Genomic DNA, 27169 nt, shown 5'->3' with positions numbered 1-27169 from the left:
TGCCCATATGGGCTTGCTTGATGGGGAAGATGTTTAAGCAAAAAGGTGGACGAAGGACGACGGACGCTGGACCATCCACCCTATACTAATAACTCACCCTGGAAAATTCTTACCACTATTTCCTTATTTGTCCAAAATACACAAAACTACGGCCAAAACTATTTACTACCATTTCCAAATTTTGTAACCCTTCTATCAATGTTATCTTAAACGGTAATATTTCATTATCTTCGATTCGAATATATCAATCTTTAATGCCGTTCTAAAATACATAAGAGAAACAAAACGATTTTAGAAATAAATAAGATGTAATGTTACATAAATTACAAAATTATATACACGTCATATCTTCACGTGTTGATTATTTGATTATTTAATTGGTTCAGCTATTTTTCACACTGCACTTTCATCGTTCAACCCTCTATCTTTTCTTCTTTTACGTGTTTAAGCTTTTACTACTCTTTAAATCAGTATCAAATATATCTTTCAATGACATGTGCTTGTTATTTCATATCCAGTGATTCTTAATCGTACTATTCAAATCATTGCTGTAAGTCGTTGTTCTAATACCTGAAGTATTTTTTTTCTTTTAAACTTTAAAGGTACTTACAAAATCACTTTTTGTCTGGTTGAAATATGTCACCTCTCCATGTTTTTCATATAATACTGCCTTGATGGGTAAATAATTGTGCCATGTAAAAATATGTAATTTCATATATTATAAATAAGAAAAGGACAACCGTAACCTGATGCACAAGTAGTTTTCTGCCAAATTCCTGACATTTTATACGTTGTCTGTAATTGTAATATAAATATGTTTAAACTAAACTAAAGTAATATCGTACATGATACCCAAGGCCGTTCGTCGCTGGTCTTGATCAACCTGGCTTACCTGATGTCCGACATAGCTTAGCTTGGCTTAAACATGTACATGTATAACATTCCATGTTAGTATCAGAACAAAAATTATTGATATTAAAAGTATGAATGTGAATGAGTAAAGGAATCAGGTGGGTGGTTTCACAGGTGTCAGTCAACTGTATAAGTTTAAAAAAAGACCTACTTAGATGCTAGTAACCTGTGGGTGGACCTATCCAAATTTAATGTGTAGTCTCAGCTTAAATTGTACAGAGAGCTACGTGTGTAAATCATACGTCGTTTCTTGCATACCAGACTGGGATTTCTGGTGATTTCACTGGTGCTGGAAAACTCCACCCCGGGTTGAAAGATGACTCCCGTGCTGTGATTGACATAATAACGAACTACACATGTACATGTAGTTATGTACAGAAGAATTGTGTAGTAATAATAATGCTTTACGTAAAGCAGGATAAAAATCAAATACCTTGATAGTTTCTCTTTGTTTCTCATAACATATTTCTCGATTCCAAAAAAAAAAAAAAAAAACAAAAAAAAAAAACAACATCATTTTACGGAAATAACATAATATATTTCACTACAGGTGATAAAACAAAACCGGCACTATTACGTTGTTTTCTTATTTGCGCCATGACGTACTTCCTGTTTACGGACGTAAAGTTCTCGCACTTTGTTAGTACGCTACTATAAGAAAAAAGTGTTATCAGAAAATCATTTGTTTGAATTTATTTTGACTACTATTTGTTGAATATGGCATGCAAGAAAAAAATTCAATCACTGGCTGTATATGCAGATGGGATAATTTGGCTCTCGGGTAAGAATCTTATATTCAGTCACACTTGACGGGTGGTTTGGTGAAGGATATGGAAAATATAGAAAGATAGAAAAGTCGGACAGCTAAAAGAGTGGATCATCACATATCCAACTTTTTTTTCCAATAGTCGATATAACCTTTTTGATACATTAAATAAATGATAAATAGAAAAAGTGGAAACTCCACAGGTCGCTCAACACAGCAAAAACGAAAATGTTGTAAGTTTGACTTATTTGTTATAGTTTTTAAACGGTTTAAGATATAGCTTTTGCTTCAAAAGTTGTTTAAATCTTTCGTCTAAATGATGATATAACTTTAGAAATTGTAAGTTTATGCTTTCACGTACCGTTTTACGTTTTAAAAATACCAACCTTGTTTTCCATTGAAGTCAATAGTAAAAATTTACTTTTGGACAAAATTTAGGGAAATTTTCGTTGAGATATTGCGGAAAATATGAAAACGGAGAAAATATAATCGGTTTTGCTTCCGTGATGTTTGAAAGAAAATCATTGCTTGACTCAATTGTGTAAAAACGAAAAATGTATATGTATTTTTTTAATGTCTATAATAGTTTTCTGCTGTATGCTTATCCCCTTTCTTAAATACAAGTGATATATTTGCGCTTCTCCTGTCACTAGGTATAATTCACCAGTGTTTAGCGAGAATTGGAATATTATGCTCAGGCCTGTATAAAGTTCTTTTGCATAAGTTTTTAATATAATATTTGGAATGCTATCAGGCCAGACTGCTTTCGAAGTGTTGATGTTTTCTAATTGTTTCATAACCCCTGTGGAGTTTACATGAAGGTGCGGTGCGGCAGGAGAAGATCTGGAGCAGTTGCCTTTTGTTGCCTTTATTCTTTTATGATGATCAATCAATTATCGTAAGAAATATAACAAAGTTTCTTTAATCTTCAACCCAGAAAAGTGTGACAAGAATCATTATCACTTAATTATGTATTATTACAGTTAATGCAAACGACAAAGTTTTTAGACTCACAATTCGTCACCTCAACGCAACAAAGTCGTATCTTATTATAAATTTATATAGAGATACGACTTTGTTGCGTTGAGATGACGAATTCTGAATAAAATAAGATATGAAATAAGTTGTAAAACCTTGGACTGTACTCCTCCTTTTTGGGAGGAGTAATGTCTCATGTTTCAGGGTTGGCGATTACCCGCCCAGGGCGGGTAAACCCACCCGGTAAAACCCGGGTTTTCCCGGGTTGGGCAATACTCCTAAAAATGAATGAAGTTGGCAGTACTGGGCAATAAGAAGTTTTTTCTAAATTTTTTTTTACCAAAACAAGTGAGTTTCTATGTTATAAAATGTGAGCTAATTCTTACATTAAGTTTTACTTACTTTGAAACCATTGGTGAAGTGATAGGAAGCTGACAGAACAGTTTCATGAACAAAATTATGGTTTATTTACACAACAAAATATTTTTATGTTAAAGTAAACACCTTTCAACATTTATAGTTAGTTCTCGCTAGGTCGCAACAACATTTTGCTTAACATATGATAGTCTACCAGTCTAGTTCTTTTTCATGAAGCATTCTGTAACTGAACACAATTTTTGCAGTTTTTTTCGATCACAAGTCTGTTTCTGAGTTTTGTCTGAATAATACCAAAATTTGAAAACACTTTCAATTGACTAACACAGTGAAACATTTCAGTCTATGACCTTTCAGACTCTCAATTTTGGCATTAACCACAGTGCCACAGTCTACATTTTGCAATCTTTTTTAATCATCCGAAGTAACATAAAAACTATTCCATCCATGGTCCTTAGGTTTTATGGTTATATGATAGAAATGACAATGTGATCTAAACTGATTTTCATGAGTAAAATGACCATATTTAAGTTGTTCACACTTCTAACTCCAATCCCCTAATCTTGCTCAATAATTGCTCAATCACCATCATAATAATGTCTCTTCAATAGATTTTTATAGATGTTATAGCACTAGGCATGCAGGTGTCACTGCTATCACTATATGGGTCGTTAGTCAACTAAAGTGTTGAAATATGTATTGAAGTTTGAACTGAAATATTGTATTGCCCAGTATTGACCACTATTGCCCAGTAAAATCCGGGTTTTCTCAGTATTACCCACTGGGCTGGGCAATATGCTTAAAACCCGGGTTTTTGCCAACCCTGTCATGTTTGGGAGGCGTAAAGACCCAGGGTGTAATGACCCGGAGGTGTGAAGACCTGAATTCGCTTCGCTTCGTGTCGCTTCGCTTCGCTTCTTTGGTTTCTTTCAGTCTTTCCAACCAATAAAGAACGTTGGTTTCTTATCAAATCAGATATCAACTCAGAATCACAAAAGAGCTTGAAAAATGTCGGAAGAAACTTTGAATTGGAACTGCGAAATGGAAGTAAACTTATTTCATGCTCTTCGAAGCCACAAACCAGTTGGTACGTTTCATAAAATGCTCCACAATTGTTGAATAGGTGAATTCAACTGTTGATAATTTCAATATATTGAAGTATATTTCTTCCCTGTTATTAGAAGCTTGCATATTTTGTGGTCGTACTCAATATAATTCGTACCAATCCGCATCACATTTTTAGTAAAGAAAACAATTCAGGACTGTTAAGATGCATGATGGTGCTGATATATTTCATAATTATGCCCTCTTTGTAGACTTTTATGTTAGAGTTGTGTAGCCTTACTCATTTGGCTTATCGGGATGACTTATAATTATGATATGATATTTTATAGTCGTCATCCCTCTAAGCCTTACCCGTATCTGCATTTTAATGTACCCATATCTGCATTTTACTGTTGGGAAAATGAAGACATTAAAATATACAAAAAAGTCATAACATACTGGTCAGACTTACTTGCTTTAATAAATGAAATATTCATTTAGAAACTTCAGATGGGTTGAATTTAATTCATAATTTAAAATGAGAGACTTATATCTTCGGAAATATGACATGACAGGTGCGAGGAGATATCTACCCTTACACCGGTTTTAATAAACAACAGATTGCTGATTTCACTAAATTGCAGAAACAAAACACAAAGTATACATTTAATATGAAAAAGGCAAAGCCATACATGTGATCTCCCATGCGGGAGGGTCAAAATCCCGATTTTTTCACCTTGCCTCCTGACCAAAACCATAATTCTCCCGCTTTTCAAAAAAAAAAAAAAAAAAAAAAAAGTATTATGTCTGGGTTGATAATTACTGAGGAGTGTCAAACATGTTTCCACAGTAAATCAGTGTCACCGACTGTTGTGCATTATACATGTTTGACACACATGTAGCTGGAGGAAAGAGTTGTTTTTCACAGTTGAATTTGGATAACATGATTAATTGTTTGTTTTGATAAGGGATTAGACAATCAGGGCCTTTTCTCCCTGTCACACGGGGCCGAATATCGGCCCATTTTCAATGCCAATTAGGCTCCATTTTTTACCAATTTGAAGCAAAAAAACTCCCAGTCAGAAGAAATATATCCCAGCTAAAATGAATTTTTTTATTATTCAAAGAAAAGTTTTGTTCGGTAATAAAATCACCCATTACTATTTTTAGAAAATGAATGTTATTTCCCCTTATGCAGTTCCATTTTCTTCCAATGATTACCAAATTAATTTGCTACTAAAATCGAACTTATTTCATTAAAATCGAAATTATTTCATTGAAAATTGGATGAAAACACACACTCATTTATTTGATAACATCAATCTACCGTACATTATTTTGGTAAGGGTAAATACATTTCTGTTTTCTGTTTTTCATGTCAAAATCATTATTGATCAATATTTTTATATGAAAATGGGTGGGGTAAGGGATTTACATAATTTATGAGTTGTGTTCAGACCAATTTAGAGCTTCGTTTTTTTTCAGTCCTCGAGTAGAATAATGTTAATGCATGTTCACCCCATTTCAGACCTAAATTGAGACTTTGCTTCTACAAATTTAATCTGTTAAGAAAGTTTAAAGTTAGAACAAGAGGGAGCTTCTGTAAGACAGCATGCTCGGCTTTTCTCAGCGATTGACTCTGAATTAAAGCTTTGCAAGTAAAAGGGGCAATTAAAGCTTTGCCAGTAAAAGGGGCAGAATAGTCAATAGCTTTGAATGTAACAGAGATATTGGACATTATATAAAACTTTAACAAAAAAAATGTAAATTAAAAAGTGGCAAAATTCAAATCAGGAGTTATGAGGATTGTTTCTTCAGGTGTAGACTTATGCGTTATTGTGTGGCCTAAAAAGTTGGATTTTGTCTCCAAGTTTTGTGTCCACGCGCATAATTTATGTAATGGCAAACCTCCAGTTTTGGGATTCTGAACTTACCACATGTATGGGCAAAGCCTCTGAGCGAGCGTAGCTGAAACAACAAAGAAACTATTCACTGCTCAAAATAATTCGCGAGAACCTATGCACTTGAAAAGAAAAAAAATTTAGTGTCATCATACCTGTAACAGCGAATATCATACATTGCAAAATTTATGGAAAGCCGGTGTCACGGTGACATCATTACCTATTTTCGCGTTCATGTGGCTTTATGCTTATTAATGACATTTTTTCCCATTTTCTGGCCAATTTAATGCTCGATCTTTTAAAAGAAAATAATATTTTTTTCTACCAACTGGAAATCTTTCTTGCATTATTTTTGAGTGATGGATAATATTCAGCAATCAAATGAAGTTCTGTATTCACTGCGAACAAAGCATTTTAAAATAAAAGCAAAATTGAAACTATTTCCATAACATAACTTTTTAAAAATAAAGACACCTAAATGAATATAGAGATTGTAACTCAAATATGAAATTAAAAAAAAACAACAATTTTTTTCTGACTTTGATGGGAGTAGAAAAAAATGGCGGCCCCCTGATGTTAACGAAGGTTTTTCAGCTACATCACTTTGCCTCATTCGGCACACTTCTGTTATATTCGCCTACACATTGCCGAAAAGGTGAGCTACGCGCTCGCTTTAAAATGTCAGCGAGGCAAGTTTATGCTGTAATGTCAACATAAATTCATTTTCAGAGATGTAACCATTACAAAAACTTTATACATGTACCAGAAAACATTCCCAACGGATTTCAATTGGGGATTTCCTAACAGAAATATGCAGGATAAGTTTGGACGTGACGGAGACAGCGACAGTCAAAAGCTATCACTCTGTCCTGAAACGTCCTATAATTTGGACTAATAGTTGTGATACACCTTCTTTTCAAAGAAATTATAGTTTGAGCAACTTCAACTGTCTGCTGCCGAACAAACCTATAAAAATAAATAGATCGGAGACTTGAAAGGCATATAGAGCAAATCTCGTCAACATCACTTGGAAACTGAATGAGATCTCAATTTACCGGTGTATGAAACAGACAGCAGAAGGATAAAAATTTGTGTCGTGAAAAACTTTCTATCAGATCGTTTGTTTATAATGATAATGGTGTTTTTTAAATGTTATTAGTATTTTCTACATGGGGAAGGAATGAATTTATTATTGAAAGTCTGAGAAATCAACAGTTGTCGTTTGAAAATTGGACCCAATTCGGTTTATTACATACTGCATATTGCCAGTGTAATACTTTAATAAGCGTCTGTTGATTTGATCACGAGTGATCAAGTCAGCAAACACTTTAATAAGATAATGCGCTGACATTGCCTGGTGGTCCTCTACCAAGATTGTTCAAATTATTACCCTGGGGTGAAAAGAGGGCCCACCCCGGGGGTCCCAATTTTACATAGACTTATATAGGAAAAAAACTTTAAAATCTTCTTGTCTGAAACCACAAGACCTAGGCCTTTGATATTTGGTATGTAGCATTGCCTTATGGTCCTCTACCAGATTTGTTCAAATTATTACCCTTGGGTGAAAAGTGGCCCCACCCTGGGGATCCCAAGTTTTACATAGACATATAGGATTTTTTTTTTAAAAATCTTCCTGTCTGAAAGTTCAAGGCCTACCCTTTGATACTTGGTATGTAGCATTGCCTAGTGGTTCTCTAAAAAGAATATTCAAATTATACCCCTTGGGTGAAAAGAGGCCCTGCCCCGGGGGTCACTTGTTATATGTGTTATATAGGAAAAAATACTTTAAAAATTTTCTGATCATATTTCCTAGACTGTTTTATTATAATTACCTGATGACCCCAACTGGCCCAAGTAATTAGAGGTCACTTGACTTTGACCTTGACCTACTGACCTACTTTTTTGTTTTTTAAGATAGAGCCTGGAAATTTGGATGACAAATACAGTTTTGCACACCGATCTTAAAACTGACTTTCAGTGACCATGAATGTGACCTACTGCCCTTCTTTCTTCATATTTTAGCATCAGTTTGACCTTTGAAACGTGTAGCTCATATTACTATGTGAGCGATCCAGGGTCATCATGACCCTCTTGTTATCCTTCTGCTTCCTGTTTCATACGTGTACAGGTAACGGCCATCAGAATCGAGTCCAATTTTCAAACAACCACTTTTGTGTCGTGCTTCTGACCCGGGTGTCTCAGGTCAAGGTCAATATCACAAAATGATTCATACCTAAACTGTTCTGGCATATTTTGTGCAGACAACTGGCATTCTTGGGCACGTTTCTGACAGCTCGTGTTCCTTTTCTAGGTCAATTACCAATCTCACTGGGTCAAGTCCTGTAACTCTGACATGTATGTTGGCCAAATTATGCCCCCTTTTGGACTTCAAAAATCCTGGTTAAAGTTTTGCAGGCAAGGTACTATAAAATCCAAAACTAATACAGATGGGTGGTTTTCAAAATAATGAAGCAAAAGTGTGACATAGGGGTTGAAAATTCAAACTTATTTCTTATGGTGGTCACCTATTTTTTATTATAGCAAATACTTCATATTTGAAGGAAATAACTTTGGGGAAGTGTTGAGAAATGCCAATCAGAAAATATTTCAGCCTTTAATTCAAAAGTTCAGTGAATTTCCAGTAAGGTGGGTGATAAATGTTGCATGGTTTTATGACAAGGAAATATGTATTACAGTAATTTTTTCAACATAAATGATAAGTAATGGGTGTATGTGTATGGTTTGAAACTTATTTAATCATATGTTGTGGACTTTGGGTTTTTTTAAAATCACCCTTTCTGCACAAATTTGACATGAAAATAAAACTTTACCTAAAAAAGTTGTTGCTGAATGCAAAATAACTATCATATAATTATAAAACCAACTTTTTTCTGACATGTTGCATGTTTATAAACCACATGCCAAATTTCAAGAATGTCCAATATTCTAATTTCTAGAATTGTCTACTCAAAATTGAGTTATTTTAAAGATGCACAGGGGACACATACTGAAGATCAGTGTAATATTCATCCATTATTAGTTTTCTATTCATAAAAAGACTACTGGTAATAAACTTTAGACAAAATACTATCAAAAAATAGTTTATTCCACAAAATAACACAAAATTGAAAATTTTCACTACAAAACATGAAATTCAACAAAATGTAATGCTTTTAAATGAAAAATAAGTGACTTTATACATAACTAACACACTGAAATCATTTAATTTACATGAACGCTTATTCATATTAGAAAAATGACAAAATACCATGCATGATAAAAAGGAATAGTAAAATTCATACATACTTTATAATGTTACTAAAAAGGGTTTCACAGGGGACAAATTGTATCAAAATATTTATTCATAGAATATGTTCATGGTAAGTAAAATTCTTTTAACTACATATATTTACTAGTGAACCTTTTACATTTTTAGTAAACTTAAGAGCTTAAGAAGCAATAAAACTGATGTTTCCACTTTTAAACTTGAAATTGGCAACTTCGGAAAAAATGCAACAATGAATTTTAATTGTCCAGGGTTTCTTATATAATGCTAAATTATCAAGTAATGCCTAAATTTTGCTTCACACTGCTAAGAATATAGAAATGCCACCACAAATTACAGTAATGCTATGAAATTGATATATGTCAAAAAAAGGGTGCACAGGGAATTTACTTTTGGCTTTGTGAATGTTTAACAGTCAGTAAATATGTGAAGTTGAAGGCTGCATTTGTATCTGTTGTAACTCCCTTTCAAGGAAAATAAAATAAAATCCCATTTTATTTAAAGAATAAAAGAAATCTGACACTTAACAACTGAAAAGGTGCACAGGGGACATTTTTAGGTTATAGACATTCATCAAGTTTCTGAGAAAGTCGATTTATTAAAGAAAAAAATCATACTGTGTCTTCACAGCTGAAAGGATAAAGATCTTAGAAAAACATTAAGACTTTTGAAAAGTAATAGGGTTATGAAATGTAGTGTCAACATTTAAATTTAGTATTTTTTCACTATTTTTGTGAAAAGGGTTCCATCACAAGATGTGAAATTAGTAACAATAAGATGTAGGTAATGAAAAGAAGTATTTATTAAATGTGCAGAGTTAAGTACATTAAAAGCAAAGCTGTAACAATAAATCATGGTTTTAAAAGTAAACCTCAGTTGAAAACTATACTTCATGTAAAATGTCACACTTTTTTGGGTGCACAGGGGACAAAATTAGCTATATAATTTAATATAACTTTAAAACTGCTTGAGCCATCAAGATAAAATTGCACACATTTATTGAGTACATTGATTTGGATATATTTTGCTCCAAAACACATTCTAAAACTGAACTGAATTGAAGTAAGGTGAGAGAGAAGAAAAAGCTTCATTATTTTGAAAACCACCCAGATACTGAATTGAAACTTCACATGTGTCCTTAGGGTTAAATGTTCCCTCAGATTTTCCCTTATTAAAATAGTTGCTTACAGCTCATTTTTCCTCATTGAAAAGGGCCTTTTTGGTGTTTTTCAAGGAGAGGGGTCTTTCTGGTTATTTCAGTATGAAAAAGGAGGGACTTTTGGCTAGAATGAAAAATTTCAAGAATAGACTAATGCTGCATTACCTGGAATTAAAGATAATCACAGGACATGAATATTCAACATTTTTATATGCATACAACAGTACTGAAATGTAAGCAATGTACTGTATGTGTTTTTGTGTAGAACATAAGGTGAACAAAGACATAATTTTGATTGTCAGCAAATTCTAAATATAAATATATTTTCTTGATAGAAAGAGGTATCTAGTTTGTAATACACTAAAATTGAAGTTATATTTTAGCATTTGAAGTCAGTGTTGAATTTTGGACAATGTTCACTCTTTACACAACTTAGCTGCTACAAAAAAATGCAATTATGAATGTATAGATGTATAGATGTTAATTTCATTTCACTGGTAGTGCCTGTAAGTTTGAACTCTAAGGAACAAATTAAGATGAATTAGGAAATGTAAGAGAAGTTAAGGCAAAGTTGACCTTTGAGAAATATTTTGTATAATTTTGTTCCTAGAAAATTGCCATTAGCATAACAAAGTCAATACACTAAGGAACCAGAATACTCGTAACATTTTTTTGTGTGTTACAAAATGGTTCAATAAAACTATTTTCATATGATAGGTACCAGAGTGAGACTTTATTGTAAGTTCTATTTTTTGGTATATTGATCCGTTGTACGTGTCTTTTGATATTTCTGCAACAGGTTGCATTTTCTTTGTCAATGATCTCATATTTTTCTTTAATAATAAAATCAAATGCTAATAACCAAGTGGCTTAACTAAAACTAAAATAATTTGGTATCTTCTTGAAAAATATATACATTTGCATGTATTTCAAAGATTTTTAGCTTATCTGACTTTTTAAAAAAGTCTGTGAGGTATGTCGTCACTTGATCATTGGTGTTGGCATCAGTTAAAATTTTTGTTTAGGTCCACGTTTTCTCAAAAATTGTAAGAGCTACAGTTTTGAAACTTTGCACACTTGTTTATCATCATTAGGGAACTATGTAGGCCATGAACCATAACTTTGATTTGCATTTTGTAAGAACTGTGGCCCTTTTTGTACTTAGAAAATTTGAGTTTCTTTGTTAGCTCACCTGTCACTTTGTGACAAGGTGAGCTTTTGTGATCGCGCGGCGTCCGTCGTCAGTGCGTCCGTCCGTCCGTGCTTAAAGTTTTCCTTGTGACATCTCTAGAGGTCACAGTTTTCATGGGATCTTTATGAAAATAGATGAAAGTTGGTCTGAATGTTCATCTTGATGATATCTAGGTCAAGTTCGAAACAGGGTCATGTGCTGTCAAAAACTAGGTCAGTAGGTCTAAAAATAGAAAAACCTTGTGACCTCTCTAGAGGCCATAATTTTCAATGGATCTTCATGAAAATTGGTCAGAATGTTCATCTTGATGATATCTAGGTCAAGTTCGAAACTGGGTCACGTGCCTTCAAAAACTAGGTCAGTAGGTCTAAAAATAGAAAAACCTTGTGACCTCTCTAGAGGCCATATATTTCACAAGATCTTCATGAAAGTTGGTCAGAACGTTCACCTTGATGATATCTAGGTCAAGTTCGAAACTGGGTCATGTGCCATCAAAAACTAGGTCAGTAGGTCAAATAATAGAAAAACCTTGTGACCTCTCTAAAGGCCATATTTTTCATGGGATCTGTATGAAAGTTGGTCTGAATGTTCATCTTGATGATATCTAGGTCAGGTTCGAAACTGGGTCACATGCGGTCAAAAACTAGGTCAGTAGGTCTAAAAATAGAAAAACCTTGTGACCTTTCTAGAGGCCATATATTTCACAAGATCTTCATGAAAATTGGTCAGAACGTTCACATTGATGATATCTAGGTCAAGTTCGAAACTAGGTCACGTGCCATCAAAAACTAGGTCAGTAGGTTAAATAATAGAAAAACCTTGTGACCTCTCTAAAGGCCATATTTTTCATGGGATCTGTATGAAAGTTGGTCTGAATGTTCATCTTGATGATATCTAGTTCAAGTTCGAAACATGGTCACGTGCGGTCAAAAACTAGGTCAGTAGGTCTAAAAATAGAAAAACCTTGTGACCTCTCTAGAGGCCATGTATTTCATGAAATCTTCATGAAAATTGGTCAGAATGTTCACCTTGATGATATCTAAGTCAAGTTCGAAAGTGGGTCACGTGCCTTCAAAAACGAGGTCAGTAAGTCAAATAATAGAAAAACCTTGTGACCTCTCTAGAGGCCATATTTTCCATGGGATCGTATGAAAGTTGGTCTGAATGTTCATCTTGATGATATCTAGGTCAAGTTTGAAAGTGGGTCATCTGCCATCTAAAACTAGGTCAGTAGGTCAAATAATAGAAAAACCTTGTGACCTCTCTAAAGGCCATATTTTTCAATGGATCTTCATGAAAGTTGGTCTGAATGTTCATCTTGATGATACCTAGGTCAAGTTCGAAAGTGGGTCACGTGCCATCAAAAAGTAGGTCAGTAGGTCAAATAATGAAAAAACGTGCCTCTCTGACCTCTCTAGAGGCCATATTTTTCATGGGATCTGTATGAAAGTTGGTCTGAATGTTTATCTTGATGATATCTAGGTCAGATTTGAAACTGGGTCAACTGCGATCAAAAACTAGGTCAGTAGGTCTTGAAATAGAAAAACCTTGTGACCTCTCTAGAGGCCATACCCTTGAATGGATCTTCATGAAAATTGGTCAGAATGTTCACCTTGATGATATCTAGGTCAAGTTTGAAACTGTGTCACATGCCTTAAAAAAACAAGGTCAATGGGTCAGATAATAGAAAAACCTTGTGACCTCTCTATAGACCATATTTTTCAATGGATCTTCATGAAAATTGGTCAGAATTTTTATCTTGATAATATCTAGGTCAAGTTCAAAACTGGGTCACATGAGTCAAAAACTAGGTCACTATGTCAAATAATAGAAAAAAACGACGTCATACTCAAAACTGGATGATGTGGGAAGAGGTGAGCGATTCAGGACCATCATGGTCCTCTTGTTAATTTTTTTGTTCAGGTCACCTTTTCTCTAAAACTATAAGAGCTACAGCTTTGAAACTTTGCACACTTATTTATCATTATTAAATGACTATGTAGGCCAAGAACCATAACAACTCTGATATGCATTTTGTCAGAATTATGGCCCTTTTTGTACTTAGAAAATTTGAGTTTCTTTGTTATTTTTTGTTTGTTTAGGTCATCTTTTCTCAAAACCTGTAAGAGCTACAACTTTGAAACTTTGCACACTCTTGTTTGTCATCATTTGATTTTTGTTTGTTTGTTTTGGGTTTAACGCCGTTTTTCAACAGTATTTCAGTCATGTAACGGCGGGCAGTTAACCTAACCAGTGTTCCTGGATTCTGTACCAGTACAAACCTGTTCTCCGCAAGTAACTGCCAACTTCCCCACATGAATCAGAGGTGGAGGACTAATGATTTCAGACACAATGTCGTTTATCAAATAGTCACGGAGAACATACGCCCCGCCCGAGGATCGAACTCGTGACCCCGCGATCCGTAGACCAACGCTCTTACCTACTGAGCTAAGCGGGCGGGCTATCATCATTTGGGGACTGTGTAGGCCAAGAACCATAACTCTAACCTGCATTATGTCAGAACTATTGTGCTTTTTGTACTTAGAAAATCTGAACTATAACTCTTTTCTTACATATTGTCCAGCTCTTGCAGATGAGCGATGACACCCGTAGGTGGTGCTCTTGTTAACTTAATGTTCTGTGTTTTGAAAAAGTTAAGCCCTGTCTTTATGATATAGTAGGTTTACCTATAACATACAAACTACAAAAGCTGTCTAATTATAGTCAAGAAAAAAACACAATATGATAGTTGATAGTATGGTGTCATGATATACGGGTATAATTTGCAGTTCTGATTATAAACATAATTATTATACTACAGTCTGGAAGCCTTGTTCTGGATTAAGAAAAAATAACCCACATTCCATCTAAACAGATGGCAGAAATCAGTATTTTAATAGTTGAGAAGATTGGAGGACATGATACATTAAACAAATCTACAGAAACATCACGTCTCTGATTAAACCATACATGTAGTTATCTCCCTTTTACCATATATAGTTATAATATGTCCATTTTAGGAAATTGAAATTAATGCAGGGGATTGAAATTTTGGATAAACATAAAGAGCTTTCCGATATATTAGATGAAAATATTAACAATTATTCACGTTATTTGTGTAAACATGAAGTATGATACTGTGTTTTACTTAAAACTTGTGGCATTGAAATCGTCATGTAAGGAAGCTATCAAGCTGGGTTATGGAAGGTCAGTGGTTCTACCCTGGTGCCAGCTCGTGATGAAATGATGCACGGAGGGGCACCTAGGGTCTTCCTTCACCATCGAAAGCTGGAAAGCCGCTATATGACATATAATTGTGTTGGTGTGACGTTTAACCCAGCAAAACAAAGAGCAAAGTGTGGTATAAACATGTGTTACCACTAAACACTGGATTTTTTTTTAACACATGACTGCTATACATGGCATTTAATTGTTAATGTAGCTCCACAAAAGCAGTAAGTTCATGTATTAAGTCTGATGAGAATTTTCTACATTTAAAATATCTAAAAATGAACTATTTTAGTGAAAGATGTTTAATAAGGTAAATTTAGGTTTAAGGACTAATTTTGAATTTGTGTTAAGCAGTTAATTGACTGAAATAAAATTTGATTAACATACCAGTAGTTTCAAGATCAGCAGCTGTATTGTAATAGGGTTATTATACTAGTATCTGGATATGCAATGTTGTATTTGGCTTGAGTCAATTTCGCCTGGCCTGGATCCTAGGTGTTGCTAGTTCTTCGTGTGATCCAGTTTAGCAAAATCCATGAGTGCTGATCAAGATAATGCTTTAAAGACCCTTAAAAGTTTTATTTTGCACATATACCTATTTTCACAGTATTATTAACCAAAATGGACTATAATTTTAGATAAATAAGGCTGAAGAATGGTTTGAAATGGTGAACGTCTTACACATGGAACATAGCAACCAAAACAAGTAGTCCCACTGTTGAATATTTTTCAGTATCAGATGGGAGCTGGATACAGGTTTTTGTATAAGTATATAATAGATATATGTACTGTTACATTCTTGACTGTTTCAGGCGTAAATAGACACTTTCACATGGTCAGTATTCATGAAAAGTTATCAAGTACTTACAAAAAGATCACAGCAAAACAGATATGGGATTACCTGAGTGAACTGTATGACTTGAATGCTCTGGTAAGTATAAGCCGGAGTCAAATTTTCCATTGCCATATTGATTTGTATAGACCTATATCAGGAAATCTTTAAACTCACATACATGTATATCTAACAGTTAACATGTTGTTTTTAAGTGATGGGTCTTTTACAAGTTGGTCATACTGATTTAAGTTTGAAAATTCAAGTTTATTCAACATGTTTTCAACATTTTATAAAGAAAACATTACATGCAGTCAAGCGAATAATGGTACATGTCTATTTACATAAAGTTACACAAAGAACTCTGTGAGTGACTTTTACACACTGGATAACCGGCTATCCTGAGGCCCGCTGGAAATGTAACCCAGCTGGAAATGTAACCCAGCTGTAAATCGGTAGGTAAAGTTTTTCATTTATTTCTATCAAAACGAAACCAATTCTTGCAAATCAGCTTGCCAGTTTTGTGAAGGAATGACCATGGCTTCCATTTACAATTTCTGGGCTAAAAAGGATCGTTATGTTTTGAGATATTCGCTAACAGTTTCTTCAGTTTGAACAATCGAGCAAAAATCCAAAGTTTTGCGCATATTGTTTTGTTTATGAACAACCTGTGAAACTTCTTATCATCTGGTTTAACAGATGTGTCCTTTCGAAACACCTGTGTGAAGTTTCCGGGTTCTACGTTATTCTTGAAAAAATATATTAGCCGTTAAATAGGCATGGTCGAGAAAAAAAGACTGTCAAAAATGGCCGCTGTATTTGAAATAGGCAGTCGTTGAAGTCAGCTGTCGGCTATCGAGAATACAGCTGTATAAAAGTAAAAAAACTGTCTTGTAGACATGTTATATGCTCCGTTGTGTCTCTTCTTTATATATATTTTGTATCTGTTTAGTGTGTCTGTGTTTTTGCGATTTCTTTCATCTTTCATTCGTGTAAAATGTGTATGCTTGCAGTCAGTAAACAGTTAGTATATACTTATGTATGGTCCTTATTGCTTAATTCTTGTTGATTTCGTTATCATTGTCCTTTTGGTTAAGAGTCTAAAAGTTGCTTTGTTCCTTTCGTCCGTCCATCCGTCAGCCCGCAGTGTTTTGTTCGGGCTCTGATTCTACATGCATGGACTGGTTTTTAAGTATTTATTTTTAAACTTCAAACATGTGTTACCGATGATACAAGTATTAGTGAGGCCCATTCATTAATGACCACCTCCAATGTCAGTATAACAAAAAAGTCTTTAACAAAGAGCTATAAATAAGTATTTTGTGTCAAGCTGGCAATTCCTACATGCATAGACAAAATTTCAAATATATTGTGCCGTATAGTAGAACTTTTATTTTCATGCGGTTTTATTTGATAGCTGACTGTGTAAGATCGTTAACAAGCAAAGAAGAGTTCCAATTTACCTTGTTATATGTTAATTAAAACTACATGTGGCTGCCATGTTAAGAAATCATGTCATATTACATTTTGCAAAGTTCTGCTTATTTAGATTTGAAACAATCGTTTTCAATCGTTTGCCTCTATACATAAACAACTTGCAGTTTTAGACCATGAATAAACTGGTATTTGTTGAAAACGTATTTATGAATAAAACAAAATGGCAGATTTACATTAGGAGCAATTAAATAATTATGTATGAGCAAATATACACCTATCAAGCACCGCACTGAAAACACTTTTCAAAGCAAGAACGGGCATTTGAGATTCCTTAAAGATACTGAATTCTTCAAAGGAAATTCAAAGGACTGACGACCAGAAGCAATCATTTGCACGCAAAACCCGAGGTGAAATTATTTTCTGTAGTAGCCCGGAGGCACCTGTAGTGGTTTTCCTCCACCATCAAAAGCTGGCAAATGGCAGTATGTACTATATTACTTTGGTGTAATTGCAAAAAATATATGGTTGGCTTCCGCATGGCGGAAAAATGGCAAGAACGCGTGAACTAGGCTAAAATTCAACCCGGGTGTGAAGGAATATAGTCCTAAAGCCTCTTGAAATGAAAGTGCCATTTTAAAAAATAATTACGTTTCCGTCAAATCACTGCTAGTAATACATTTTACATACAAAAGTATTCAAAATCATCGGAGTTAATGGATAGTCTATAAATGTTGACATCCGAGTTCAACGACGGCACTAGCGGTTTTCGACAGTCTTTTTTTCCCGACCATGCCTATTTAACGGCTTATATACTTTTTCAGGAATATCCTAGAACCCGGAAACTTCACACAGGTGTTCCGAAAGGACACATCTGTTAAACCAGATGATAAAAGTTTTCACAGGTTGTTCATAAACAACACAATTTGCGCAAAACTTTGGATTTTTGCTCGATTTTTACAAACTGAAGAAATTGTTAGCAAATATCTCAAAACGTAAAGATCGTAATTGGCCCAGAAATTGTAAATGGAAGCCATGGTCATTCCTTGGCAAAACTGCCAAGTTGATTTGCAAGAATTGGCTTCATTTTCATAGAAATAAATGAAAAACTTTACCTACCGATTTACAGCTGGGTTACATTTCCAGTGGGCGTCAGGATAGCCGGTTATCCAGTGTGTTTTAGTGACTGTTTTTGGTTGCTGTTTTTTTGCTACACATTCATGTCTCAGCTTTAATGGGGACGGATACCTGAGATTAAATTCTGTTATTACTTAAGACTTGCGTTAATATATCTGAATTGAAATAAAAATCACTTTTCTTTATTTCAGTTTTATATTGTTATAGAAATGTGTTAAATTACTAGTTAATTTTCACTATATTTTAGAATGAGTCAGAGATACTTCCATTTCCAAACAAAGAGTTGGACTTCCATCTGCCAGACACAGACTTTTCAGAGTTTAGAGAAAAATCATTTCCGCGTTTAAATTTACCTAAACAAGATGCAGATAAACTTGATGGGAAGGCTGAAAAATCAGAAAAGCCTGATAAACATGAAAAACAAGATAAAACAGATAAACTTGAGAAGCACCATGAAAAGCATGATAAACATGAAAAACAGGATAAGCACGAAAAACAGGATAAACATCATGAAAAACAGGATAAACATCATGAAAAACAGGATAAACATGAGAAAGGTATTGACTTTGGTATGGTCTGAATATAGATTTGTATACTCAGAGAGGCCTTCCCTTTGTACTTTTACTTTTGTTTCAAAATAGCAGAGGTTGCGCCTTGTGAAATCATTTTATTTCATGGACATGAATTTTCGTAGTTTTAGCCAAAACAGCTGTTTCATGAGGATATGAATTCATGGATTTAAACTTTTGAAAATCAAATGACTGGAAGTGTTGTTAATTTTTTAGCTCATCTGATTTTTTGAAAAAAAATGATGAGTTATTGTCATCACTTGAGCGGTTGTCGGCGTCGGCGTCGGTGTCGGCGTCGGCGTCGGCGTCTGCGTCGGCGTTGCCTGGTTAAGTTTTATGTTTAGGTCAGCTTTTCTCCTAAACTATCAAAGCTATTGCTTTGAAACTTGGAAGACTTGTTCACCATCATAAGCTGACCCTGTATAGCAAGAAACATAACTCCATCTTGCTTTTTGCAAGATTTATGGCCCCTTTTGTACTTAGAAAATATCAGATTTCTTGGTTAAGTTTTATGTTTAGGTCAACTTTTCTCCTAAACTATCAAAGCTATTGCTTTGAAACTTGGAATACTTGTTCACCATCATAAGCAGACCCTGTACATCAAGAAACATAACTCCATCTTGCTTTTTGCAAGAATTATTGCCCCTTTTGGACTTAGAAAATCAGTTTTCTTGGTTAAGTTTTATGTTTAGGTCAGCTTTTATCCTAAACTATCAAAGCTATTGCTTTAAAACTTGCAACACCTGTCCACCATCATAAGCTGACCCTGTACAGCAAGAAACATAACTCCATCCTGCTTTTTGCAAGATTTATGGCCCCTTTTGGACTTAGAAAATATCAGATTTCTTGGTTAAGTTTTATGTTTAGGTCAACTTTTTCTCTTAAACTATCAAAGCTATTGCTTTGAAACTTGCAACACTTGTTCACCATCATAAGCTGACCCAGTACAGCAAGCAACATAACTCCATCCTCCTTTTTGCAATAATTATTGCCCCTTTTGGACTTAGAAAATCCTTTTCTTGGTTGAGTATTATGTTTAAGGCAACTTTTCTCATAAACTATCAAAGCTATTGCTTTAAAACTTGCAACAGTTTTTCACAATCATAAGTGGACACTGTACATCAAGAAACATAACTCTATCCTGCTTTTTGCAAGAATGATGGCCCTTTTTAGACTTAGAAAATTATGGGTAGAACAATATTTCTATTATACAAAAAAAATCAGATGAGCGTCAGCACCCGCAAGGCGGTGCTCTTGTTGGAATTTCATTTGATGGCAGACAAAATCATAATATCCATGAACATTTATTTCCTCACAAATATTAATAATTATAGTTTTATAGTATTCTAAGAATAGTGGGAGTTAAATGTTTTCTAATCAATGCTCGTGGGGTGGGGGGCTGTTGGGGTCTGCATTGTTTGTAATGTATTGAAGCTGCACATAATGCTTCCCAATCATCCACAGAAATAACAAAAATAATAAGGTGGATTTTAATTAAGAAATAATATATCTCATCCAGTGATTTGTCGTTGAATAAATCATTGTTTGGAGTTCAGATGCGAAGGAATGATATCATGAGAGCGCAGCCCGAGTGATATAATGATACGCATCTGAACGACAAACAATGATTTATTCAAGAGCAAATCACTAAATGAGATATATTATTTCGATTCTAACACGTTACCAAGGATATTTTAGTACATCCTTGACGACATTCATTAAATATTTCTTTTCCAGCGCGCCGCTATGCCGTTTGACGCCATGACGTAATAATTGTGACGTCAGAACAGTGATTTGTTGTATAATAATTCACTGTTTTCTTCCTTCTTTGTTTAATAGGAAAATGAATTGGAGTGTATTAGAATGTAAATTAAAACATTTTTAGCTCGACTATACGAAGTATAAGGAGAGCTATCCTACTCGCCCCGGCGTCGGCGTCTTTCTGCGTCCCCACCTTGGTTAACGTTTTTTTACACTTTCTCTTTTTTCAACTTATCTCTGTAATAACTTAATGGATTTGATTCAAACTTGAAATACTTATTCCTCATCATCATCCACATCATCTGACATAAGGGCCATAACTCTGGCACCAATATTTCATGAATTATCCCCCCTTTTCACTTAGATTTTCAGGTTAAAGTTTTGATGCACTTTCACTCTGTCTCTGTTATTACTGAATGGATTTGATTCAAACTTAAAATAGTTGTTCAACATCATCACCCATATCATATGACACAAGGTGCATAACTCTGGCACCATTTTTAGCTCACCTGAGCACAAAGTGCTCAAAGGTGAGCTTTAGTGATCGCCCTGTGTCCGTCGTCGTCCGTCCGTCCGTCCGTTGTCAACAGTTTGACTGTTAACACTCTAGAGGTCACATTTTTAGCCCAATCTTAATGAATCTTGGTCAGAATGTTACCCTCAATAAAATCTTGGACGAGTTCGATATTGGGTCATCTGGGATCAAAAACTAGGTCATCAGGTCAGATCAAAGGAAAAGCTTGTTAACACTCTAGAGGTCACATTTTTGGCCCAATCTTAATGAAACTTGGTCAGAATGTTACCCTCAATAAAATCTTGGACGAGTTCGATATTGGGTCATCTGGGGTCAAAAACTAGGTCACCAGGTCAAATCAAAGGAAAAGCTTGTTAACACTCTAGAGGTCACAATTTTGGCCCAATCTTAATGAAACTTGACCAGAATGTTAATCTTGATGATCTTAAGATCCAGTTTGAATCTGGGTCATGTTGGATCAAAAACTAGGTCACCAGGTCAAATCAAAGGAAAAGCTAGTTTACACTGTAGAGGCCACATTTATGACCATATCATAATGAAACTTGGTCAGAATGTTTATCTTGATGATCTTAAGGTCAAATGTAAATCTGGGTCAGGTGGAGTCAAAAACTAGGTCACTAGGTCAGATCAAAGGAAAAGCTTGTTAACACTGTAGAGGCCACATTTATGACTGTATATTCATGAAACTTAGTCAGAATGTTAAACTTGATGATCTTTAGGTCAAGTTCGAATCTGGGTCATGTCGGGTCAAAAACTAGGTCACGGGGTCAAATCAAAGGAATGGCTAGTTAACACTTTAGAGGCCACATTTATGACCATATCTTAAGGAAACTTGGTCAGAATGTTAATCTTAATGATCTTTAGGTCTGTAGGTCAGGTGAGCGATACAGGGCCTTCATGGCCTTCTTGTTTCATGAATTATTCCCCCTTTTTACTTAGAATTTCAGGTTAAAGTTTTGGTGCACTTTCACTCTACCTCTGTTATTACTGAATGGATTTGATTCAAACTTAAAATAGTTGTTCAGCATCATCACCCACATCATATGACACAAGATGCATAACTCTGGCACAATTTTTCATGAATTATTCCTCTTTTTACTTAGAATTTCAGGTTAAAGTTTTATGCACTTTCACTCTATCTCTGTTATTACTGAATGGATCTGATTCAAACTTAAACTATTGTTCAACATCATTACCCTTATCATATGACACAAGGTGCATAACTCTGGGATCAATTTTCTCATGAATTATTTCCCCTTTTTACTTAGAATTTTAGGTTAAAGTTTTGATGCACTTTCACTCTGTCTCTGTTATTACTGAATGGATTTGATTTGAACTTAAAATAGTTGTTCAACATCATCACCCACACCATATGATGCAAGGTGCATAACTCTGGCACCAATTTTTCATTAATTATTCCCCCTTTTTACTTAGAATTTTAGGTTAAAGTTTTGATGCACTTTCACTCTGTCTCTGTTATTACTAAATGGATTTGATTTAAACTTAAAATAGTTGTTCAACATCATCACCCACACTATATGACGCAAACTGCATAACTCTGGCACCAATTTTTCATTAATTATTCCCCCTTTTTACTTAGAATTTTAGGTTAAAGTTTTGATGCACTTTCACTCTGTCTCTGTTATTACTGAATTTATTTGATTCAAACTTAAAATAGTTGTTCAACATCATCACCCACTCTATATGACGCAAACTGCATAACTCTGGCACCAATATTTAATGAATTATGCCCCTTTTTGCTTAGGATATACTTATATAGTGTTTTGATACATTTTATCTTTACCTCTCTTATTACTTTAAGTTGATATTTTTGACATAGACTCAGGCTGTTGTGCAATATCTTCATCCACAGTTGGAGTCATTAACACTCCAATGACAGCTCTAGTTTCCTTAGTTGTGCCAATTTCACTATCCAGCATCGAAATAGTCGAGTGCGCTGTCTCCTGTGACAGCTTATGTTTTTTAGCTCACCTGTCACAAAGCGACAAGGTGAGCTTTTGTGATCGCGCAGCATCCGTCGTCCGTCGTCCGTGCGTGCGTAAACTTTTGCGACCACTCTAGAGGTCACATTTTTCATGGGATCTTCATGAAAATTGGTCAGAACGTTCACCTTGATGATATCTAGGTCAAGTTCGAAACTGGGTCATGTGCCTTCAAAAACTAGGTCAGTAGGTCAAATAATAGAAAAACCTTGTGACCTCTCTAGAGGCCATATTTTTCATGGGATCTGTATGAAAGTTGGTCTGAATGTTCATCTTGATAATATCTAGGTCAAGTTCGAAACTGGGTCACGTGCGGTCAAAAACTAGGTCAGTAGGTCTAAAAATAGAAAAACCTTGTGACCTCTCTAGAGGCCATATATTTCATGAGATCTTCATGAAAATTGGTCAGAATGTTCATCTTGATGATATCTAGGTCAAATTCGAAACTGGGTCACGTGCCATCAAAAACTAGGTCAGTAGGTCAAATAATAGAAAAACCTTGTGACCTCTCTAGAGGCCATATTTTTCATGGTATCTGTATGAAAGTTGGTCAGAATGTTCATCTTGATGATATCTAGGTCAAGTTCGAAAGTGGGTCACATGCCTTCAAAAACTAGGTCAGTAGGTCAAATAATAGAAAAACCTTGTGACCTCTCTAAAGGCCATATTTTTCATGGGATCTGTATGAAAGTTGGTCAGAATGTTCATCTTGATGATATCTAAGTCAGTTTTGAAACAGGGTCATGTGCGGTCAAAAACTAGGTCAGTAGGTCTAAAAATAGAAAAACCTTGTGACCTCTCTAGAGGCCATACTCGTGAATGGATCTCCATAAAAATTGGTCAGAATGTTCATCTTGATGATATCTAGGTAAGTTCGAAAGTGGGTCACGTGCCTTCAAAAAGTAGGTCAGTAGGTCAAATAATGAAAAAATGTTGTGACCTCTCTAGAGGCCATATTTTTCATGGGATCTGTATGAAAGTTGGTCTGAATGTTTATCTTGATGATATATAGGTCAAGTTTGAAACTGGGTCAACTGCGATCAAAAACTAGGTCAGCAGGTCTTGAAATAGAAAAACCTTGTGACCTCTCTAGAGGCCATACCCTTGAATGGATCTTCATGAAAATTGGTCAGAATGTTCACCTTGATGATATCTAGGTCAAGTTTGAAACTGGGTCTTAAAAAACTACGTCAGTAGGTCAAATAATAAAAAAACCTTGTGACCTCTCTAGAGGCCATACTTTTCATGGGATCTGTATGAAAGTTGGTATGAATGTTCATCTTGATGGTATCTAGATCAAATTCAAAACAGGGTTATGTGCGGTCAAAAACTAGGTCAGTAGGTCACAAAATAGAAAAACCTTGTGACCTCTCTAGAGGCCATACTTGTGAATGGATCTCCATAAAAATTGGTCAGAATGTTCACCTTGATGATATCTAGGTCAAATTTGAAACTGGGACACGTGTCATAAAAAACTAGGTCAGTAGGTCAAATAATAAAAAAACCTTGTGACCTCTTTAGAGGCCATACTTTTCATGGGATCTGTATGAAAGTTGGTCTGAATGTTCATCTTGATTATATCTAGGTCAAGTTTGAAACTGGGTCAACTGCGGTCAAAAACTATGTCAGTAGGTCTAAAATTATTAAAATCTTTTGACCTCTCTAGAGGCCATATTTTTCAATGGATCTTCATGAAAATTGATCTGAATGTTCACCTTGATGATATCTAGGTCAGTTTCGAAACTGGGTCATGTGCGGTCAAAAACTAGGCCAGTAGATATAAAAATAGAAAAACCTTGTGACCTCTCTAGAGGCCATATTTTTCATGAGATCTTCATGAAAATTAGTGAGAATGTTCACCTTGATGATATCTGGGTAAAATTCAAAACAGGGTCACGTACCTTCGAAAACTAGGTCAATAGGTCAAATAATAGAAAAACCTTGTGACCTCTCTAGAGGCCAAATATTTTATGAGATCTTCATGAAAATTGGTCAGAATGTTTACCTTGATAATATCTAGGTCAAGTTCAAAACTGGGTCACATGAGCTCAAAAACTAGGTCACTATGTCAAATAATAGAAAAAACAACGTCATACTCAAAACTGGGTCATGTGGGAAGAGGTGAGCGATTCAGGACCATCATGGTCCTTTTGTTTTACTTCAAAGATCTGTCAAGCTTCATCTCAGGAACAACTACATATTATACATTGTATTGAATTTATACCTCACATAAGGCATCTTATCAAATTTACTTGCATAAACAAGGGTGAGAAGTTGACATAAATTCAAACTATGGCTATTAGACATGTTGTCTTCAGTCTGTTATCAGTAACAGTGTGCTCAGAATTCATACCAGCAACCTTGTGGTTTGAACACTTACTCTACCTTACTTAACCTGATGTAATGAAGTACACTTAAATAACCTTTTCAACTTGGAAAAAAGGAACCAATTTTTAGCTCACCTGTCACATAGTGACAAGGTGAGCTTTTGTGATCACCCTTTGTCCGTCATCAGTCCGTCCATGTGTCCATCGATAGAGGTTTCATTTATGATTTTATTTTAACCAAACTTGCACACAACTTGTATCACCATAATATCTCGGTTCCTTTCTTGAACTGGCCAGATCCCGTTATGGGTTCCAGAGTTGCGGCCCTTGAAAGGGCCAACATTAGCTATTGTGACCTTGTCTGCACAATAGCAGCTTTATTTATGATTTTATTTTAACCAAACTTGCACAAAACTTGTATCACCATAAGATCTTGGTTCCTTTTTTGAACTGACCAGATTCCATTATGGGTTCCAGAGTTATGGGCCCTGAAAGGGCCAGAATTAGCTATTTTGACCTTGTCTGCACAATAGCAGCTTCATTTATGATTTTATTTTAACCAAACTTGCACACAACTTGTATCACCATAAGATCTCAATTCTTTTCTTGAAATGGTCAGATCCCTTTATGGGTTCCAGAGTTATGGCCCCTGAAAGGGCAAAAATTAGCTATTTTGACCTTGTCTGCACAAAAGCAGCTTCATTTATGATTTGATTTTAACCAAACTTGCACACAACTTGTATTACCACACAATCTTAGTTCCTTTAGAAAACTGGCCAGATTCCATCATGGGTTCCAGAGTTATGGCCCCTTAAAGGTCCAAAATTTATTTGCTATTTTGGCTTTTGCAGCCATGTAGACTTCATTTATGGTTTGATTTGATACAAACTTGCAAGATATCTTCAACAACAATATATCTTGGATTCCAGAACGAATCTGTCAGATCCAATTGTAGGTTCCAGAGTTATTTTATATCTGATTGCCTCCCCTGATTGTAATCAAAATGGATTTATATCAGTAAGTCCTATAGGACTTATTTGAAATTTCATTATTGTCATAAGTTGGACTGAGACAATCAGGGTAGCTAACTATGGACTGATTTTATGTCAGATTACCCCCCTTTATTAGCCCACCATCATCAGATGGTGGGCTATTCAAATCACTCTGCGTCCGTGGTCCGTCGTCCTTCCGTCCGTCCGTCCGTCCTTCCGTCCGTTAACAATTTCTCGTTATCGCATCTCCTCAGAAACTACCTGGGGGATTTTGACCAAACTTTGTCAGAATGATGTATTGGTACCCTAGTTGTGTCCCCCTGAAAATCAGACTGGTTCAACAATTTTTTAGTAAGTTATGGCCCTTTGTTTATTTCTATAATTTACATAGATTTATATAGGGAAAAACTTTGAAAATCTTCTTGTCCAAAACCACAGAGCCTAGGGCTTTGATATTTGGTATGAAGCATCATCTAGTGGTCCTCTACCAAGATGATTCAAAATATTTCCTTGGGGTCTAATATGGCCCCGCCCCGGGGGTCACATGGTTTATATACATGGTTCGCACAGGTCCTTGAAAGTCCTTGAATTTGATCCTAAGTCCTTGAAAAGTCCTTGATTTTTTTCTTCCAAAAATCCCCTGAAAAAGTACTTGAATTTTGAAAAAAAAGGTAGAAAAGTCCTTAAATTTTGCTAAAAACGGGGGTGCAATCATATTGTAGGGGAAAAATACAA

General features: G+C 35.1%; 1 protein-coding gene across 1 annotated transcript in view; it reads left to right on the top strand.

Annotated features, from left to right (window-relative positions):
* Positions 1–3959: 3959 nt before the first annotated feature.
* Positions 3960–27169, top strand: part of LOC123525926 (MRG/MORF4L-binding protein-like) — a 34673-nt gene continuing 11463 nt past the window's right edge. The window contains exons 1-3 of the mRNA XM_053537832.1: positions 3960–4118; positions 15657–15775; positions 18495–18804. Of these exons, the coding sequence (XP_053393807.1) occupies positions 4040–4118; positions 15657–15775; positions 18495–18804 (508 nt within the window). The 5' untranslated portion in view covers positions 3960–4039. The remainder of the gene's footprint in view (positions 4119–15656; positions 15776–18494; positions 18805–27169) is intronic.

The sequence above is a fragment of the Mercenaria mercenaria genome, chromosome 3, assembly GCF_021730395.1.
Source record: "Mercenaria mercenaria strain notata chromosome 3, MADL_Memer_1, whole genome shotgun sequence".
NCBI classification, from domain to species: domain Eukaryota; kingdom Metazoa; phylum Mollusca; class Bivalvia; order Venerida; family Veneridae; genus Mercenaria; species Mercenaria mercenaria.
This window is presented reverse-complemented; position numbering and strand designations above follow the sequence as displayed.